Below are 20,084 nucleotides of genomic sequence, written 5' to 3' on the forward strand. Positions count from 1 at the left end.
TAAATATAAATGAAAAATTGAGTTGTGTATGTGTAGTTAATAAGCAATGAGCAATTATATTCCTACATATATCCTTAATAATAAGGCGCGTTCAAACACAAATTATTACATTCTAAACTTGTAATGCAACAAAGTATATTCGTTTTTTTTTAATCCATTAAATAGAACCTTTCATAAAAGATGAATTGTATGTTTGTTAGAAGTTTTTGGCTGAATTTTTAAACGTGTTATTATTCAAAAATTTATTATTACATTTTTTGTAATGCAACAAAGTATATTTTTTTTAGAGCTATGGTTGGGAAAATTTTTTGAATTTTTGGCTGAATTTTTAAACGTAATTTATTCAAAATATGGTTTTAATGCATGTTTGAAGGAATTGATGTTCTTTGTTGGACTTGAAGGGAGTTTAATTGATTGTCCATTCATGAGGGGGGATAGATTCTGTTGTAATATTCCTAGTTCATAGTTCATACTATATTAGTTTTGGTTTTCGTATAAAATTGGTTGTACCAAAGTTTGATTTCACTTTTACCTATTTTTCATCCATACATCCAGCTATTTATGGCTCCATGCATAGTCTAGGAATATTCTACAAAAATTAATACGTATGCCATTGCAAACTTACGCCCGACACAGGAAAAACCTGGACGTTTCTTCTTGTCACTTATTAGATGATGTTGTTGAAGTTGTTGTAACTCTGTAACAACCAAGGAGTTTTTTTAAAAAAATGAGTAGCAATTGCAGTACTAGTAGTTCAAATGAAATACCTAACCATAGAAAAACTATTTATGAAATCTTATATGCTTCAGTGGATGATGATGATAGCATTTTTCCAAATTGTTCTTTTTCATATTTGACCTGATAAAAGGGATCTTATGTGTGACAATATAAGTTCAGAGATTCTGTTTCAGTTTTTTATTACTGTTATTGTTAATCTTATTTCTTCTTGCAACAACTTCATTGACTCCCTATGGCTAAGTTGTTGAGATTCCTGAATAATTGGAAGATGACCAAATTATCTCCAAGCTAGAACTAGCTGCATCTGCTATATATGAGCGTGTGTTAGATGCATCACATATATCAGTAATATATATCAAAAAGCATGATCTCAAATATCACTACCATTTAGTTGCGTGGCATATAGAAAACTAATCCTACCTATATTAATATCCGTTTCTCCAAGATGTTCATAGTGAGCCACATCAGCTAAAGTTTTTAAAATAGTCCCTCTATTTGAAAAATAATTACTTGCCTTTTTACCAAACTAACCCTGAATTTGGCCTACTCTCTAATTTAATATAAATTAAAATTGTCCTTTCATGTGTTATGCTAAAACAAAAAACAAAGCTACGCATTATTTCATTATTTCAAATGGGATAAAAAAAAACAAATTCTAAAAAACAATGGATTAGTTAATTGATATGTATTAGTTATTGGATATGGATATAGATATAGATATGTATTAGTTAATAGATATGGATATGTATTAGTTAATGGATCATGATATGTATTACTTACTGGATATGGATATGTTAAACTTCTAAGTGGATATGGATATGTTAAATGGGTTTAAGAATAACAGCTTATGTTAAATATAGGCCTTTCGCATAAATATGGGTTTAAGAATTTAAGAATAACAGGCCCGGCCACAGGTCGGGCTGCATGGCTAGTTAAACTATATACTAAGAACTTTGCATCTTGAACGAAGGAGAGAAAAGCTAATGTCATTCTAAAACTGAGTTATTAGAACTTTGTGAAAAATGCAGCTGCTATATGTACAGATGCTCAAATCAGTAAGATATCTGATTTATTTCCCGAACACTTTCAATCAATGTTTTGAAAATAAGCACCTCGAGGCATTCCTTGAGCGTACCTGTAACGCTCTAGAAGCCTTGAACAAAGCGTGTAAGCATCAGAAGCGTACGCTTCACTGTGTGAGGCGTGGTTGAAGCGTTGAGGCGTTGTTGATTGAAGACTTGAAGCATACCTCAGTATCAAGGGCGTAAGCCTCCATCGCAGAATTTTCAGACCATGTTTAGTAGACATCAACTTTAAGTGATACTGATATACAAAGTTTCAGGCCTAACCACTATTTTCATGACTAGCAAATGAATACACAGATGCTCAACTAACTCAACTCCGTCGTTGTCCAAAATAATGGAGGAATTGATGTGTTATATATCTTACTGACGACACTCTCCAGTAGTTGATCGATGTAGTTCCGAAGATGACAATCAGAAAGTGTATTATATTCTCTAGAAAAAAAAAAAAAAAAAAAAAAGCTTTTATCTAGTGCGTGTCTCCCTTGACCTTAAATATCAACTAATAATACATCTCAAACATTATTCAGTAAAACTTAATTAATTATCCCTTTAAAAGAAAATGAATTGATTAAACCAAATTTTCTAACACAGGTCAAAACTCCTTTGCAGATTAGAGCACCCTTTGATCTGCCCTGTCTGTTTACATTAGTATGTAACTATGTATAGTATCAGGGAAGAAACTGGCCATCAACAACCATGATATCAAAATTTTGAAAATCAAACTCATGACAGGCCATGTTTGATGCCACAAAAGGACTACAAGAGTATCACTGAACTGAGCAAATCGCGCCATCCAAGTTTCTCAACGAACTTCTAGACAGGTAAAGGTAGCATCGAAATTCGGCCTTCCCTGACGCTGTCAAACAATGCATGTGAAGACATTGTATGTGTGTTAAGTAATATTCTAACTCTGAAGGTTTGATGTAGGAATTTCAATGACATTACTGAGGAACAATAAGTAGGAAATTAGTAGCATACCCCTTGACATAGTAGTAACAAAAATCTGCCAAGATGAAACTCTGAACAGTTTCTGCAATGAGCGCAGTCACCATCCAAAGGTTCCCATATCCTGCGAAGTATAGAAAACTTCCACGAGTCTCAATTACCTGAATTTTACAATTAAGGACGTGTAAGTACGATATCCTAGAGACGACTGATGGTGAGTTATAACGTACTTTAATTTGGCCCAGCAACAAGTCGACAACAATTACAATAACAAGAACAAAGGGATACATCTGCACTTCTGATGAGAGTCAATAATGTTATTTAGATTGAGTAATTGAAAATGATATGTCATGGGAGGCTGCAGCAAGGTGCAAGTCGATATCCAAATATTTGAAAAATCCGATATTATCCGAAAATTTCAGATTATAATAAATTTTGAGTCCTATTATTGATGGACTCCATATTATATTGGGCAGACCTAAAAAAACAATTATTACAAGTGTGTCATTGGTCCCAAAAAGTCTAAAAAAAACAATTATTAATCATTGGTCCCAAAAACGATAACCGAAGTTTGAATTTAAGTCTCCAACGATATGGCATTGGATTTGGATTTCGTTGTCTCAACGACGATATACACACGTTTGGGACTTAAGTCAAACGATGTATGATATGCACATCGTTTTAAACATAATTTTTTATTTTTTCAAATCATAAATCACAAACGCGCAGATTAGTTGGAGACTTAAGCCCAAACGGTGAGGCCAAAAATATCATTTTATATTTTTTTCAAACGGTGTGGAGATTTAGTCCAAATCGTGTGGAGATTCGTTGGGCTTGCACAATAAATCGACTTAGTCCAGTCGTTTAAAGTTTGGGGTTTTCGAATTCAACTTTTGGGACCAATGACACACTTGTAATATATATATATATATATATATATATATATATATATATATATATATATATATATATATATATATATATATATTTTTTTTTTTTTTTTTTTAATTTTGGGACCAATAAACACACTTTTAATAAATTTTTTTTTTTCTTGCCCAACACAATATGGAGTCCCTCAATAACAAATACCTAAATTTTTATGTCCAACTGGTCAATTCGGATACGGATTTGGATACTGCTATATCCGCATCTGATAATATCCGATCCAATTAAAAAAATTAATAGTTATTATATATAATTCATTCATTCATTTTTTATTGTATAAAATCATAAACTAATAATATAAAACTATATTAACAAAATAATAATAATAAATGACAACTATATATATACTAGTTTTTTAGTGGTAAATGAATTATTCAAAACAAATAAAATTTTAATTAATTTTAATTTTCAGATCGGATATTATATGATATCCAATTCGGATATCCGAAATTGGATTCGGATAATTTTTTTAATATCCGTTAGATTCGGATTCAGATACATACATATCCGAATCCGAACCTATCTATTTGCACCCCTAGCTACAGCTAGCATTATGTGAAACACATTGGAAACCAATTGACATATACCACATTAACCACAATATATGTCAACCTTAAAAAATGTTGATATATCTACTGGACTAATTCTAAGTTGCGCTCACTTTCGAATTTGGCCCAACAACAAGTCAACAACAATTACAATTACAAGAACAAATGGAGACATCTGCACTTCTGATGAGAGTCAATAATGTTATTTAGATTGAGTAATTGAAAATGAAATGTCATTTGAGGCTGCAATAAGGGGTGCAAGTGGATATCCAAATATTCGAAAAATTGGATATTATCCGAAAATTTTGGATTGGGATAAATTTTTATGTCCCGGATACGGATTTGGATACTGTTATATCTGCATTTGATAATATCCGATCCGATTTAAAAAATTAATAGTTATTATATATAATTTATTTATTTATTTTTTATTGTATAAAATATTATATAAAATCACAAACTAATAATATAAAACTATACTAACCAAATAATAATAATATAGTGGTAAAATGAATTATTCAAAACAAATAAAATTTTAATTAATTTTAATTTTCATATTTCCGATAACCAATTTGGATATTCAAAATCAAAATTTGAATAAATTTTTTAATATCCGTCGGATTCGGATTCGGATTGAGATGTCAGAATAAATTTTCGAAGTCGAATTCGGATACAGACATATCCGAATCTGAACCTATATATTTACACCCCTAACTGCAGCTAGCATTATGTGAAACACATTGGAAACTCAATTGACATATACCACATTAACCACGATATATGTCAACCTTAAAAATGTTGATATATCTACTGGACTAATTCTAAGTTGCGCTCGCTTTCGAATTTTGGTGAATTTACTGAGATAAATTAAGTCAATGTGTCAATTTGCATCAGTATAATTTCCGACGCACAGACTTACCATGAAGATCCAATATGCATAATTCAAGAACCTCGCCACGCCCAAAGCAAAAACATAAAGACCAGTAAATGGCTCAAACATCTGAAAACACAGCATGTATAACATCAGTACTCCTTAGTATGACGACACTTGTTGCATACAAACGTAGTCCAATAATGGGATTCATACCTTCGCATTCTGCATTAGAATAAGTTGAGGCAGCACTGCAATAGCTTCCAAGTACGCAGAAAATGCCCAAAGCACTGACGACAACCTAAAAGCTCTATAAGCTGGATGGATCAATATGGCAAGAACAGCAGCAGGAACTACCTGAATAAGCGATTTACAATGTGCGTAGTCAGAAAATTAATGTAAATGCCCTGGTGAATTATTACTACTAATCATTGTACCATAGATTCCACTCTATGCATGGATTAGCAAACCGACTTTAGAGATGAAGGCATGAAGCAATGACTTGGCTAAATTCTTCAATCTAACAAAATGGTGTAAGGAAACAAGATAAACAAAGGACGACACTCACCCATTTACATATGAAACTGAATTTTATGAACAAGTGGAAATGCAATGCTATATTGCTATGGAACAAATTAAGTTTTTGGAGATTAACGATAAAACACGACGTTACCAAATAATATAAGGCAAAGTTGTCGAGATCCTTGCTGTATGTTGACTTCAATTTAAACCGTATCATATATATAACCCAAGCTGTTGAGGCGAGTGTTGTAAAGTCGAGGATAATACTGATATCTGCATACACGGTGAGGCCGCAATACAACCTCACAGCTAGGAATAGGGCAGTTGCCTCTTGCGACTTGAGCGATAGACCTGAAAAAAAAAACGTATGTACGTCATTAGATGGAGAAATGGTTTTACGAGTAACCAAAAATTTAGAGGAACAATTTCTAATAAAATGTTTCAAGAAATGTACCAAAAGAATTACTAGTATATCTAATGTACAAGTATAGAGCATAATTTGCAATCTGATAATATCGCATGGCAAAATGAGTGTTCTTCTATCAACTAAGAGCATAGGGTTGCAAATTCGTGCAACAAAATTCTATGTGATTCCCACGATGTCAGCATTTACTTTTAATGTTTTAATGTTCTAATGTTTTAATGTCTGTTGGGAACTAAATACGTCTAATGTTTTGCAATTTACAACTTTTTCTAAGAGTCTAAAAAAAGTCAAAATAATTTTTCGCATACCCAATATTTGTAACGATATTGAATGTAGTACCGACATATAGATATTTGTATGACCCTAAAGTCCTAAACCCACAAACGTCAATCAAAGAAGGAAAACAATGTGACAACACATTTATTTCTTATAGATATAACTGTAAATAATTTGTGCTAATGTTACTTTGATAATTTGTAAGGAACAGTGGCCCTGTATAACTGATAACTACTCTAGATGAAGAAAAAAAAAAACGTAAACCATACATAAACCTTAAAAAGAAATGAGAAAAGAGAGATGGTAAGATTTATATGTGTACCAGAACAAGTCTTCTTTTTAAGGAGCTTATAACTCAAAATCATGATTCCAAGTGCATGACTTGCTTGAGATAAGACGAACAGATGGAAGTGATGATTCAGGGTAAACCATACTGCTACTAACAATAATATTGCCAATGAAACACCAAGAAAGATTTTTACTTTCAAAGATTGTTTTTCAATCCATCCAAACATGACGCTTGCAGTGGCATTCCTTCTTCTCCCCATGATCTATCAATGAGAAGTGTTTCAAGTTTTTTCTTTTTTCTTTGATGTTTCAAAGTTTGAGAAGCTTAATTATATTAAAGTTAAAAAATAAAAACTGAGACACGAATAACGCATGCAATCAGTGTAAATGTACTAATTTTGGAATGTTATATTTTTTACATTAAATTTTAAGATATCAAATTTGGACACGTGGATTTACAAAAGATTTTGTGAGATTTACCATCCTATATTGTGTTTGCTTGCCTAATTAATCTTCATAAAAATGATATTTATTGGCCCTCAACAACCCAAGTACCAAATAAACAAAAAAAAATCAGATACCCGGCAAATATGTACCATACAGGATCCCTTTAATTTATATGATTGTGTTGCCAAAAATAAGAGTAACAAGAACACATAACTAGTTACCAAAAAAACCACAAGAACATAGAACTCTAATTTTAGTCTTTTGTATTAAGTCTTCTTTCTCTCTCGTTCTATTCTCTCTCTCCCTTTTTCCCCTTTTCTTTTCTTTCTTATTCTTCCTTATATCCTTTCTAACCGTCTTCTCTTCTCTAACTGCTCTCATTTCCTCTAACTGCTCCCATCTTCTCCACGATCTCCTTTCGTGTCCCATTTTCTTGCATTGTCCATCTGTCTCTCACATTATTGCGTCCTGGCTATGGTGCTCCAGCTCTTTTTTTTTCTTATTCAGCATCTCTTTTTGGGGCATTGACACTCCGTTGACCCTATGCCTTTCCGGATTCCGCGGTACTTCTCTGTTTGTTCGCAGACTGGATTTTGTGCTCATTCTCTTTTTTTTATTATGTCGGCTCGTCACCTGTCGTCTCGGTGGTCATGAATTAGGTCGATACAGATTATTTATTTGATTGTGATAACAAATATTGAATATGGGCCTTGTGTCATATGCCTTACGCTCAAATCAGCCAAGTGTCAAAAAAAAATTCACAATTGTTAATTATTTTCCTGACACTCAAATTACTTTCGTTTATAACCTGCACCACACTCTACCTCCGACAAATAACTCCACCCTCACCATCCAATCCCCACGTGTCCCTAAATCAACGGTTGATACCAATTTTAGTCTTACTAAAACTGGTCGACATTTAATGACGTGTTAAATATTTAAAAAAAAAAAAATAGATGAACTAAAAACAGAATCACACGCAACAAAAAAAAAAAAAAAAAAAATTACCAGAGAAAAAATTTAAAAAGAAAAAAAATCCATGTTATAATAGAGAGTGATACAAGATTTGGGGTTTGGTTTTTTTTCTCTGTTTAGGATCTGGTGATTTTTTTTTTTTTTTTTTTTTAACTTAATTTTTTTTAAAAGTTTTGAGGAAGAAGAAAAAAGATGATGCTTTCGTTGCAAAACGATACTCGTTTTCAACAACAGCAACAGAAGAAGCAGAATCAACACTTGCAATTGCAATTATCGGGTGGATCAAATAATGGGCTATCGTTTGATATGTTGGGTCGTGATGATTCTTTTATATTGAATAATCGTGATTCTCAAACTTCTGATGCACGTTCTGATGCACGTGAAGGTATGAGTTAGTTTTGGTATAAAGATTGTTTTTTTAATTGAATTTGTAGTCAAAATAGCTTAAATTGCACCTTGATCATGTAGAAACAGTGAGAATTTTGATGTTGGGATGAGTTGGCTTCACTGAGAAATGTTTGCACATGTTTTTTAGCATAGGTGTATGAGGAAATAAGGTTACTGTTGTATGAATTGCTTCAAATTTTTAGTAGTTGTGCAGAAAATAGCTTCAAAACGCATGTTTTTGAAACTTTGTAACACGGAGAATATGAAGGCGCGATAAAAATGTATCATACTATTGTCGCATTTATGATGTATTAATGGAAAATTTGTTGGCGCGACAATTATTGGAAATTTACATACTTGTGTTTTTAGCATACACAAAATTGAATATAAGGCTACTTTTGTGATGTTTCTTGAGCAAATAGTTATTTTATAGCTTCCCAATTTATCCCTGTTGCGGAACGTCTTTGTTGGTACAGTTTGCTGAGGAATTAATTCATAATTACCAATTTTTGCTCTACTTGTTTGCTTGTAAGAGTTTCAATGTAAGTTTGAGCTGAAATCGGGATGGTTTTGAAGTAGAATAGGAATCTTCCGAGGTGTTCATAGGTGGTTCTTCTACCTCTGAGTCCCTTCTGAAAAGATGCAAATACAGTATAGGTTTTAGTTTCTAGATTCAGGTTCTGGAGAATGGGTTCCTCTAATTTCGTTTGTTTTTTTAGTTAAGACATTGTCCTCACTCTTGTGTTGTTTTTGGAGTCAAGTAGTGCACTTGTATCCTCTTCTTTAATATGCTTTATAATGTCAATGCCAACCCGGGTTTTTACAAAATATTTCATATGCTGACCTGCCTAAAATACTGCAAATTCATTAAACTGTATCCCCATGCTTTAGAAAATGGGTGCATAGGTATATAGTTGACAATGTGAAAATATTTCCTGTTCTATTTCATTGTTTCCTTTTTTCATTCTCAACAAGTTTTACATGTATATATTTTCTATATGATAAATAAAGGCAAGAGACACTTGAGGAAAATGCATGGGTCCTCATCACATTTTAAGGTTCTTTCCTATGTACCCTTGTAAAAGTTTAGATGAAGTAGTAATGGTATGGACCTATAGATATCTAAGTGCATTCTGTCCTGTTAAATTCATATTAATGCCTTTTTGGCTGGGTCATAGAATCTTTCCTTTGCTTTCAATGTTCTAATAATATCTTTCGCTGATTGTTGTATGGTTCTTTTCATTGGTGTAGTTGATGAGGACATGCTGTTGGATCTTGCCCATCAGAAGTACCAGGAGGGGAACTACAAGCAAGCATTGGAGAACTGCAGTGCTGTTTATGAAAGTAATCCCTGTCGCACTGATAATCTACTTCTTCTGGGTGCTACTTACTATCAGGTTTTACTTTTTTTTTCTTAATCCTGAAGATGTCCTGCTTATGAATTTCATGATTGTCTATAAATCTGAATTGTGCAACTTATCCTGTATTGAAATTGTTTTGGCGTTGCCTTTGATTATGGAATTTTATGTTATATTGGTTGAGAATTTCAGTCTAATCAATTCCCATATTCATTTCCAGCTTCGTAATTTCGATATGTGCATTGCCAAGAATGAAGAAGCCCTCCACCTTAATCCACGTTTTGCTGAGTGCTATGGGAACATGGCTAATGCTTGGAAGGTAGATTCTACAGTGCTTTATATATTCATTGATGTTGTGGACTCGCTTTATTCATTTACCTACATCTGTAAATTTCTGTTTGTTTTAAAGCCAGTCATTCTTTTTTCTTTTATCCGGATGCAGGAGAAAGGCAATCTTGATCTTGCAATTCAATTTTACTTGATCGCCATCGAGGTTTGTACATTCTTCTGGGCATGGTACTCCATTTTCACATTCTTGACTTGAAAGAACAAAAAAAAAAGAATCTTTCTAGGACATGAAAGCTCTTTGGAAAAACAAATTTGGCTACAACTTAAGTTGAATGGTTTTCCTGTTTATGATCTTGGTTGCAACATTATCTAGGATAGGTGATTTGTTGTTGATGGTGCATGAGTACATCACAACATAAAATTGCCTGTTTAGGAGCAAGCTCTAGCTAGAGCATCAGCAACGAAATCGTTTCATATGGTTGCTACTAAAATCTATAGTGACCTGATATCTTCTTGTAAGCATTTTCTTACTACAACTTGTGATAGTGTTACGGTTAAGAATTCTGTAGACCTGAAGGGAATCACATCTACCCCAACTTTCTTACAGCTCACATACTTAACTACTTTTAAACTATGTAACATGGACACACCATATTTCATAAATAATCCGTGTCGGATACGTATTCACGTGTCCGTGTCGGATACATATTGTATGTGATAAACCTCAATTTTTGAAATTTTGCAGTGTCAGACACCTCGTATCCGTGTCGGATACAGACACACCTATTCGTGTCAATGTAACTTAGCTTTTAAAGCAATAGCTAACATTTCAATTTTTCAATAGCTAACAATTTGTTACTACAACTTGAAATATTGTTATGGCTAAGAATTCAGGGGAACTGAAGAGAATCATACTCTTCCCCAACTTTCTTAACTAAGTTACATTGACACGGATACATGTATCATATCTGACACGGATATGAAGTGTCTGACATGGCAAAATATCATAGATTGAGTTATGTCATATACAATATGTGTCCGGACACGGACTTTTTTAAGAGATGGTGTGCCTATGTAACAGATCTCAATGTACTGTATAGAGGTTTAGAATGTACCTCCACTGTAAGAAATTTATGTGTACCATTTTGGATTCTAAAACTTCATTGTAGCTTGTGGATGATAAGACAGCTACTAAGCCAAAAAACTAAAAAATAAAAATAAAAAATAAAAACAGATAAGACAGCCATCAGTATATGAAACCAAGTCACCAACCAGTCCTCTCGAGTCTCGATGATGATTGTAAGAAATTAATTTGTCTAGAGAGTCCAACATCAACTCCTGTCCTTATACATTGTAGTGCTATATGGTTGAAGTTCCCCTTTGCATCATCTCTTTGATGATCCGCCCGATATAGCATGTCCACATCCTTTAAGGTCGCTCTACTTCACTGGAATCACTCCACTGTAGTATTACTGATATGTTTAAGAATGATACAATCTCCATGCCAGCTATATATAACTTGGGAAATTACGTTTGTGGAAATAAGCAAATAACTGATTGAGTTTTGACTGCACAATAGTGGAATCCGTATCAAGCAAGTGTTTAAAATCTTACGAACTCGTTGACCATTTCATCTTCTTTATTAGGTTCACTTGATCCTTGATCCTTGATTCTACTTTCCTTTGCAGGTCCGTCCCAGTTTCTGTGATGCTTGGTCAAATTTAGCTGGTGCATACATGCAAAAAGGAAGGTCTAATGAGGCAGTTCGGTGTTTTCGCCAAGCTCTTGCTTTAAATCCTCGATCGGTAATTCATATGTATCATTTTCTATAACATGATTTGTAGATTCTTGGAGATGCGAGTTACTCAGTTTTCGGGTAATTGTAACAGGTTGAAGCTCACACTAACCTTGGAAATCTGATGAAAGCTCAAGGCTTAATGCAAGATGTAAGTAGTAGAAATTAATTCTTATTCCAAAAGTTTACTGGTGTTTGCCTTCGCCATTTCCTTACTTTGATACCTTCATCAAGTTGTGTTCTTCTGTTTGAGTAATCACAACTTTTAGAATATTAGTCACAACTGAGGATATGTGTCATCTATTCGGTTCTTTTGAGTTCCTATTATTGTTGTTGTGTGTGCTGGGTATGGATTATTAAGGTGTCAGGTGTTGATTTATGGTTTAGAGATACAAATGTATGGTTCTTTTTTTAATATAAATAAGGTTCTTTTGTTCTTGTTGCTTCCATATTATAGTAACTGAACACTGCCGCTTTGTTCAGGCTTACAATTGCTATGTTGAGGCTCTCCATATCCAACCAAACTTTGCTACAGCCTGGTCAAATATTGCCTCTGTATTTATAGACGCAGGCGATCCAAACAGAGCCCTTCAATGTTATAAGGTATGTGATTCTTGATCCGATTCCCAACATATGATAAGATGCACTTCTGTTAAAGAAGCTTTACTGTTAGCTTTTTGCTTTACTTCATGTTCAGGTCGAATTTGTTTCTAAACTATTTACAGTCAGTCTTTAATTACAAACTGTATGTCATTGACTGTTCTAGAGTGCTTTGGCCCTATCTATATTCACTTTACTGATTTCAGAAATTTTATGCATTGCATTTTCTGCAGGAAGCAGTTAGGCTCAAGCCAACACATGTTGATACCTATATTAAGATGGGAAATTTGTATAAGGTAAGTGATCGTGTATTGTGCCAATAATCAGTTAGCGGCAAATGCCAGGACTGGTGTCTGGAGAGAAACAAGTTTTTTTCTTTTACAATTTTCCAGGCCTTGGGAATGCCACAAGAGGCTATTGTGTGTTATCAGCGTGCTCTACAGCTGCGACCAAATTGTGCTGTGGCCTTTGGTGAGTTCTTTTACCAAATGATATGTGTACAGTCATTTGCTATGGTGCTCAAGCTGTTTGTTTGTTGTCTTTTCAGCTGATGGCATGGCATGATATTGAGTCTCAAAAAGGGCGTTTTAGTATGACTGCTGATAGGCCAACCATAGGAATAGCCTCATAGAACTGCATATTTTTCTTACTCACTGAAAGATAATGGTTTTGAGACACTTATGCCTTAGTTACTAAGCCGTTGTGTATTTCGGTGTCAAACTTTGGTACACATGTCGGATACAGAGTTACAGACTTTGAAACACCTAAAGCTGTTAAATAATTTGTTTTATTTGTATGTAATATCTATGAAATCTGTATATACTCGTATATATTCTCTTTATCTTTTTAATCCGGTTCAAGTTGACCCCAACTTACTGAGTCAAGAACAATACATGTACGACTCCTGCCGTCATATTTTTTTTCTATTTAAATGTATGACTCCTGTTGTCATATAGTCAAGAACAATAAAAGAGTCATTTTGAACAAGATAACGTGTTAATGTTACATTCACTCTGCTAAATATGGTCCTTAAGTTGACTAAGAGGAATTTTTTTGAATAATCATAGTTAGCTTAGAAGGACCTATCAACAGTAAAGTGTCATCGAGATATCAACATTATGGTAATAATATATTTTTATTTTCATTTCAAACCATTTGTAAATCATTAAGGTTCCTTCCCAGTCACTCTCTAGTCTCTACAATGCGTAACCAATGACATTAGAAATGTTGAAGATAACCATTGTATTTGGTTGGGTATGACCTCGACCCTAGATAACATTTGTATGAGAAAACAATTGGTGCAATGTTTTGTCCTCCTGTCTTATGCTTTTCAAGAGCCCACAGAGCAGCTCTGTGTTCATTTGTTTGCTTCCACTCATGGTCTCTTGCATGTGTATAACTTCTGTGTGTGAGCTCTTATTTATATGGTCCAGACAGTGCGGGGTCTCGATACCCCCCATAGGATCCTTGTCATCAAGGGTCAAGGGTCTACCTGTCCTTTGGTGCAAGCAATGGAGGAAGTCTAAGAATATTTTCGACTTCTTCATGTTCTTGTCAAAGATTGCATTTTGAGGGTCAAGCCCTTGAGGCAGCTTTTGTTTTCGTTTTCTCTTGATTTTTCTGTAATCATCCTGCATTGACTTTTTATCTATAATTAGTATGCATTGGTCATTCACCTCGTAGAATAAAATATTTGCTATCATGTGTTGCAGGCAACCTAGGAACTACATATTTTGAGCAGGGCCAGCTTGATTTGGCCATTCTCCATTACAAGCAAGCCATTGCATGTGATTCTAGATTCTTGGAGGCATATAGCAATTTGGTTGGTTCTATTGTCTTTGTTGGTGTATCATGTTTTTTTTTTGGGGGGGGGGGAAGTTGGTATCATCTTCTGCTTTGTAACCTTTAATCTGTTTCCATTGGTAGGGTAATGCACTGAAAGATTCGGGTAGGGTTGAGGAAGCAATCCATTGCTATCGCGTAAGTTCAACACAGGTTTTACTAGAAGTTGTTTTGATATTGTCTTGTTTCTCCTGGACTTTGTTCTAATGCCATGTCATTGGTCTTGTTTAGTCTTTGCTGGGACTCCAACCTGACCACCCACAGGCTCTCACAAATCTCGGAAACATATATATGGAATGGTATACTCTCACTACATCTTTTGCTGCAAGTCATATGAGCTATAGATGGTGTTCAAAAGTATCTCTTGATTCTGGTCAAAGGTTTTAGATTTATCTTTTCAAATTGCAGGAACATGCTGAGTAACGCTGCTACATGTTATAAGGCAACATTGTCTGTAACAACAGGACTGTCTGCTCCTTTTAGTAATTTAGCTATCATTTACAAACAACAGGTACTGGCACATTTGAACGGTTTTTAATCTTTATGATAGAAAATTGTATTCCAGTGTGGTCTGTACTTGCGCAAAGCTAGCTGATGGCACTTTTTCGGTTCTTACTACAGGGGAATTATGCTGATGCTATATCTTGCTATAATGAAGTACTCCGCATAGATCCACAGGCTGCTGATGTGCTCGTCAACAGGGGCAACACATTCAAAGAGATTGGTAGAGTTAGTGAGGCAATTCAGGATTACACACGAGCTGTTAATGTCCGTCCATCTATGGCTGAAGCTCATGCAAATCTTGCATCAGCTTACAAGGACAGGTGTTAGCTGTTGCATGTGCTTGTAGAAAAATGTTTTTTTAATAGCATCTTACCGTGTAGAAGGATATTAATTTTTGGGAATTTTGCAGTGGGCATGTGGAGGCAGCTATAATTAGCTATACAAAGGGACTGCTTTTGCGACCTGATTTTCCAGAAGCAACTTGTAACCTCCTTCACACTCTGCAGGTAAAGTACTGACGATCCATTTGATCTATCTCAATTTCCTTGAGATCCAGGTATAGTACTGAGATTTCTTGGTTTTCTTATATTAGTTCACAATTTCCTTTCTTCCATAGTGCTTATCAAAACTGAAACGAACATATGCTGGTGATGCACATATATTTTGATATCAAACATTTGGTGCATATGTGGCGCAAGCAGTAATTTATCTCAACTTTATTTTATTTATTTTGGGTTTTAGATTCAAAGTCCAAACAGATTGGTGGTAGGCGTATATGTTAGTTGCGTGTCACATGGTCATACTCATCTTGTGTGTGTACATAGATTTTCTATGTTGTCTCTGAGTTCAGATATTAGGGATATATATACATAATGAAAAATACAATTCGCTATTAATCTCAATCCTTGCCATGGATATAGGTTACCCACTTAAAGATCTACTGTGATATTTCTTCTTTTTACGGTTGTTGTAATTAATTATTTCATTCATTGTTCAATTACGGAAGACCTACAAATTCTTCTGAGACTATTGTGTCCACTCTTAATCGTTTCTTAAAAACGTCAACTCTTAAATTCTTATTAGCGTTGGACGTTCCAATTTTAAGAGAAAACCCAATTTGTGATTGCAATTAATGTGATGTACCATGTATGATATCTGTGTTGTAATGTTTGATGTGATCTTTTGATTTTCAGTGTGTCTGCAATTGGGATGACCGGGAAAGCAAGTTTTCTGAAGTTGAAGGGATTATAAGAAGACAAATAAAGGTTCACACTTGGAATCTTGTCTTGTATATATCTAATTACTGATCCATGTATTATGTGTTTTTTCTCTAAGAGTTTTTGTTTTATAATTTCATTTATGATCAACCTACAGATGTCTGTTCTTCCAAGTGTGCAACCTTTTCACGCAATTGCATATCCCATCGATCCGAAGCTTGCTCTGGAAATCAGGCATGTTGAAATATGAATTTGAAGTGAGTGTACAAGGAAGACACTGATGTTTTTTAAACTAACGCTGTTTTTTCGTTGTTTTAGTTGTAAATATGCAGCACATTGCTCTCTGATTGCATCCCGTTATGGGTTGCCTCCCTTCAGCCATCCCCCTCCGATGCCTGTAATTAGTGCGGGTTGGAGTGGACGTCTAAGAGTTGGGTAAGTTTTGACATTTTGATTTCAAAGATTATTGGGTCATGAACTCATGATTCACCTCTGATTCTTTATATCTTTTAGCAAGTTAATTTGGCTTTATCATGGTATATGCCAGTTATGTTAGCAGTGACTTTGGGAATCATCCTCTTTCCCATCTTATGGGTTCAGTGTTTGGTATGCACAGCAGGGAAAATGTTGAGGTCTGTTTCTGTCTCTATCTCTATCTCTCCCTCTCTCACATGAATGAAATTTTACTGCCTTGTTTCTAGATAGTTATAATTATCCTCTCACATGTTATAGCATCCTAATTGTTATTGAGTCACGCAGGTATTCTGCTACGCATTAAGTCAGAATGATGGCACTGAGTGGAGACAACGTATCCAATCTGAAGCTGAACACTTTGTTGATGTCTCTGCTATGTCATCTGATGTGATTGCTCGAATGATTTATGAAGATAAGATACAAATCCTCATTAACCTTAATGGTTATACTAAGGTACTGCTTCCAATGGTCGTCAACATTTTATCTTACTTTGAAAGAAAATTGATTTCTTCCTTAGAAAACAAGAAAATTGATTTCTATTCAATGTCTTTCATATGATCTTTCCTGTTGGGGAACGGACCACATGGCGATGACGAGATTCAGCCAAGAGCTATTTCGTATGTTTTACCTACTATTGTTGTTTTCACCAATTTTGTAGGGTGCAAGGAATGAAATTTTTGCAATGCAGCCAGCACCGATACAGGTTTCTTATATGGGATTTCCTGGAACTACTGGAGCAACCTACATAGATTATTTGGTAACTGATGAGGTGAACATCAAGGTTCAAGTTACTTGTCATTTTTTTCCGGAAAATAAACTTCTGTTGGGCCTGACACATTGCATATTCCCCCTTGCAGTTTGTTTCTCCTACTCGGTATGCGCATATTTATTCCGAGACGCTTGTCCATCTTCCTCACTGTTACTTTGTAAATGATTATAAGCAGGTAATTACGCCACCGATATGTATTTTACTTACTTCAGATAGTCTGATAAGTAAACTTCATGTGAGTCTGATAAGTAAGCTTCATGCGAGTATGTGGCCTTCTTGAAGATGCTTTGTGCATGGTAGTTAGTATGAATTGTCAAATTCTGCTGAAAAGAACTTGTTTTAAATGCTTTGGTTAACTCAATTGTTTGGACTTTGGATATGATTACATAAGCTTTAGTTATGAATTTGAAGATGATATTCATATCCGGCTAGTACATAAGATACCATTTTGAATGTTTGTATCCAATTTTTTTGGAATATTACATTTTTGAAGTATCTTACTAATCATGTTCAGTTACAGTTGGAAGTTTGATATTTGAGACTGCTATTTATTCGTTCAGGATATTTCACTACCGTTTCAAGAGGACCTCTTGCATTTAAACTTTGAATTCTGTCACATTTTCTGAGCATTTCTGGTTAGATTAAATTTTGACGTTACCAAGGAATTTTCTCAGAAAAATCGTGATGTATTGGATCCTGTTTGCCAACACAAGAGATCAGACTATGGATTACCTGAAGACAAGTTCATATTTGCATGTTTCAATCAGCTGTACAAAATGGATCCTGAAATATTTACAACCTGGTAACATGAAAATCCGCTTGAAATTTAGTATTATGTTTACTGTCAGTCTCACATGGATTTCTGTGTATGACTCGTCTGTATCATATTCATTTCAGGTGCAATATTTTAAAGCGTGTCCCAAACAGTGCACTTTGGCTTCTCAGGTTCCCTGCTGCAGGCGAGACGAGACTGAGGGCATGTATGTCTAGAGCATTGGAAATAGATGCATATCTATACTAGGCGTACTATGAATGTGGGGGATCGATATAATTTTGGTTGTAATTTTTTTTCTGTGGTTGCATTTCCAGATGCTGCTGCACAGGGTGTGAAGCCCGAGCAAATTATTTTTACGGATGTTGCAATGAAAAATGAACATATCAGGCGCAGTGCTTTAGCTGATCTCTTTCTTGACACGTAAGTTTGCAGTAGTTAGTATGTATTTCAACCTCCTCTTCATCAGACATGATATAAATCTATCAACTCTCATACTTATCCCTCAAGACTCGAGATCAATTATGCAAACGTACTTATTCCTCTGTAGACACGACACTGCCATTTTGCTGGTGAGACTCGAATCATAAGCTGATAAATTGGGAAGAAGATTCTTCCCATTTAAACTCTCCCATGCAATCCAACAAACACTGAAAATTATTACTTTATTCACTTGATATACCAATCTATATATGTATTTAATTTGTTCCTCACATTTGCAGGCCGTTATGTAATGCCCATACTACTGGCACTGACATCTTATGGGCTGGCTTGCCAATGGTGACACTACCACTTGAGAAGATGGCGACCAGAGTGGCTGGCTCATTGTGTCTAGCAACTGGAGTTGGGGAGGAGATGATTGTGAGCAGGTAAGTTCAAAAGTTTACGATAGGGTGGTGTCTATTATGTTTCCTCTAGCTGGTTGGTCATAAATGGTACCTGACATGTGCAATGGTACATGTTCCTAATAGCCTGGAGTCTATTAGGCACCACCGTGGCGCCAAATAGTTCACCAAGTTTAGCTTTGTTGTTTCATTTTTCTGCTTAGATGAAAGAACTGAGTTCATTGCTTGCTTTTACCTTTGGTGTACCAAGCATGAAGGAATATGAGGAGAGAGCGGTATCGTTGGCTGAGAACCGTCCAAAGCTTCAGGCACTTACCAATAAACTCAAGGCAGTTCGTTTGACATGCCCCTTATTTGATACGCCCCGCTGGGTAAGTAACTATAAATTTCGTGTTGAGTTTTGAAGTTTGTCTATATCATCTTAAGGCAAGCGTGCTCTTTTAAAACGGAACACACTTGAGCATGTGCATGCATCATCGCGCTTGTATTAGAAATGGATGGTGTTTTCACATTCATCTAACGTGTGAACAAACATATTGCAGGTGAAGAACTTGGAGAGGGCATATTTCAAAATGTGGAATATATATTGCTCGAGCAGGCAGCCCCAGCCTTTTAAAGTAACAGAAAATGATGCAGAGTTTCCTTGCAACAGATTAGATGGTGAATGACATAGAAAACGGCTTTGTGGATAAATTAAGAGAAACGTAATATATTAGGGAGCTAAGGTTGCCTGGGATGTCCAAATGATGCATCTGAAATGTATTTGTATACAATGCAGTGTGGATGGATAGATGATGTAACTGAAATACTATTACGTAAAGTTTGGGTAGGTTAGTGATTTTATGTATGGGCATGTTGTTTGGAAAGATGCAAAAAGTGGTACTCATTCTGTGAAGCTAACCATTCAGCAGGGTTGGTTTTCTTTTCTAAAGAGAAAGTTTCTGTTCAATTCTTTTGTTTCTTTTCTTTTCCCTGTTTCCCGTAGCAGTTGTATTTCGATGAGCTTGAAAAGGTCTCTTCATTTTTGGAAGACATGATTAAAATATGATGGCAAGAAGTATTTGTCCAAGAAGAATGGCACTCTCATCTTATGATTGTACAGGAAAGGAGATCTTTCCCATGATCTCAATTCTTGCAAGATAAAACTATACTTAGGCTTTACACAGTCA

At 35.0% G+C, this 20,084-nt stretch overlaps 2 protein-coding genes across 3 annotated transcripts; one reads left to right on the top strand and one right to left on the bottom strand.

The window, feature by feature from the left end:
• Window positions 1-1,718: 1,718 nt before the first annotated feature.
• On the bottom strand, window positions 1,719-6,954 carry LOC147472709 (uncharacterized). Its single transcript, XM_086588337.1, has 6 exons — window positions 6,677-6,954; window positions 5,806-6,005; window positions 5,349-5,489; window positions 5,181-5,261; window positions 2,802-2,929; window positions 1,719-2,679 (listed from the first exon to the last, which is right to left on the bottom strand). Exons 1-6 carry the CDS (start codon window positions 6,900-6,902, stop codon window positions 2,637-2,639), a joined length of 819 nt encoding a protein of 272 aa, XP_086444463.1. The 5' UTR covers window positions 6,903-6,954; the 3' UTR covers window positions 1,719-2,636.
• A 1,102-nt stretch (window positions 6,955-8,056) lies between these two features.
• On the top strand, window positions 8,057-19,864 carry SEC (Tetratricopeptide repeat (TPR)-like superfamily protein). 2 transcript variants are annotated; one of them, XM_086588373.1, is made up of 29 exons: window positions 8,057-8,160; window positions 8,236-8,449; window positions 9,703-9,848; window positions 10,030-10,128; window positions 10,252-10,302; window positions 11,786-11,902; window positions 11,987-12,043; window positions 12,376-12,495; window positions 12,726-12,788; window positions 12,885-12,963; window positions 14,205-14,314; window positions 14,419-14,472; window positions 14,566-14,633; window positions 14,743-14,845; window positions 14,956-15,158; window positions 15,248-15,344; window positions 16,032-16,103; window positions 16,213-16,289; window positions 16,374-16,490; window positions 16,603-16,687; window positions 16,815-16,982; window positions 17,188-17,298; window positions 17,387-17,473; window positions 17,973-18,100; window positions 18,196-18,278; window positions 18,388-18,493; window positions 18,793-18,939; window positions 19,166-19,286; window positions 19,458-19,864. In XM_086588373.1, the coding sequence occupies exons 2-29, from the start codon at window positions 8,257-8,259 to the stop codon at window positions 19,581-19,583; spliced, it is 2,988 nt and encodes a 995-aa protein (XP_086444499.1). In that variant the 5' UTR covers window positions 8,057-8,160; window positions 8,236-8,256; the 3' UTR covers window positions 19,584-19,864. The 2 variants fall into 2 exon arrangements, with proteins under 2 accessions (XP_086444499.1, XP_086444498.1); XM_086588372.1 differs by lacking the exon at window positions 8,057-8,160 and having other exon boundaries at window positions 8,173-8,449.
• Window positions 19,865-20,084: the final 220 nt, after the last annotated feature.

The sequence above is a fragment of the Coptis chinensis genome, unplaced genomic scaffold, assembly GCF_015680905.1.
Source record: "Coptis chinensis isolate HL-2020 unplaced genomic scaffold, ASM1568090v1 utg912_pilon_pilon, whole genome shotgun sequence".
Taxonomy (NCBI): Eukaryota; Viridiplantae; Streptophyta; class Magnoliopsida; order Ranunculales; family Ranunculaceae; genus Coptis; species Coptis chinensis.

Coding starts and splice junctions, on each gene's coding strand:
- LOC147472709 (XM_086588337.1), bottom strand. CDS start 6,902: ATGGGGAGAAGAAGGAATGCCACTGCAAGCGTCATGTTTGGATGGATT. Junction 5,262..5,348: donor TTCTAATGCAGAATGCGAAG/GTATGAATCCCA, acceptor CTGTGTTTTCAG/ATGTTTGAGCCATTTACTGG. Junction 2,680..2,801: donor TGTTACTACTATGTCAAGGG/GTATGCTACTAA, acceptor ATTGTTTGACAG/CGTCAGGGAAGGCCGAATTT.
- SEC (XM_086588373.1), top strand. CDS start 8,257: ATGATGCTTTCGTTGCAAAACGATACTCGTTTTCAACAACAGCAACAG. Junction 8,450..9,702: donor ACGTTCTGATGCACGTGAAG/GTATGAGTTAGT, acceptor TCATTGGTGTAG/TTGATGAGGACATGCTGTTG. Junction 11,903..11,986: donor TTGCTTTAAATCCTCGATCG/GTAATTCATATG, acceptor TAATTGTAACAG/GTTGAAGCTCACACTAACCT.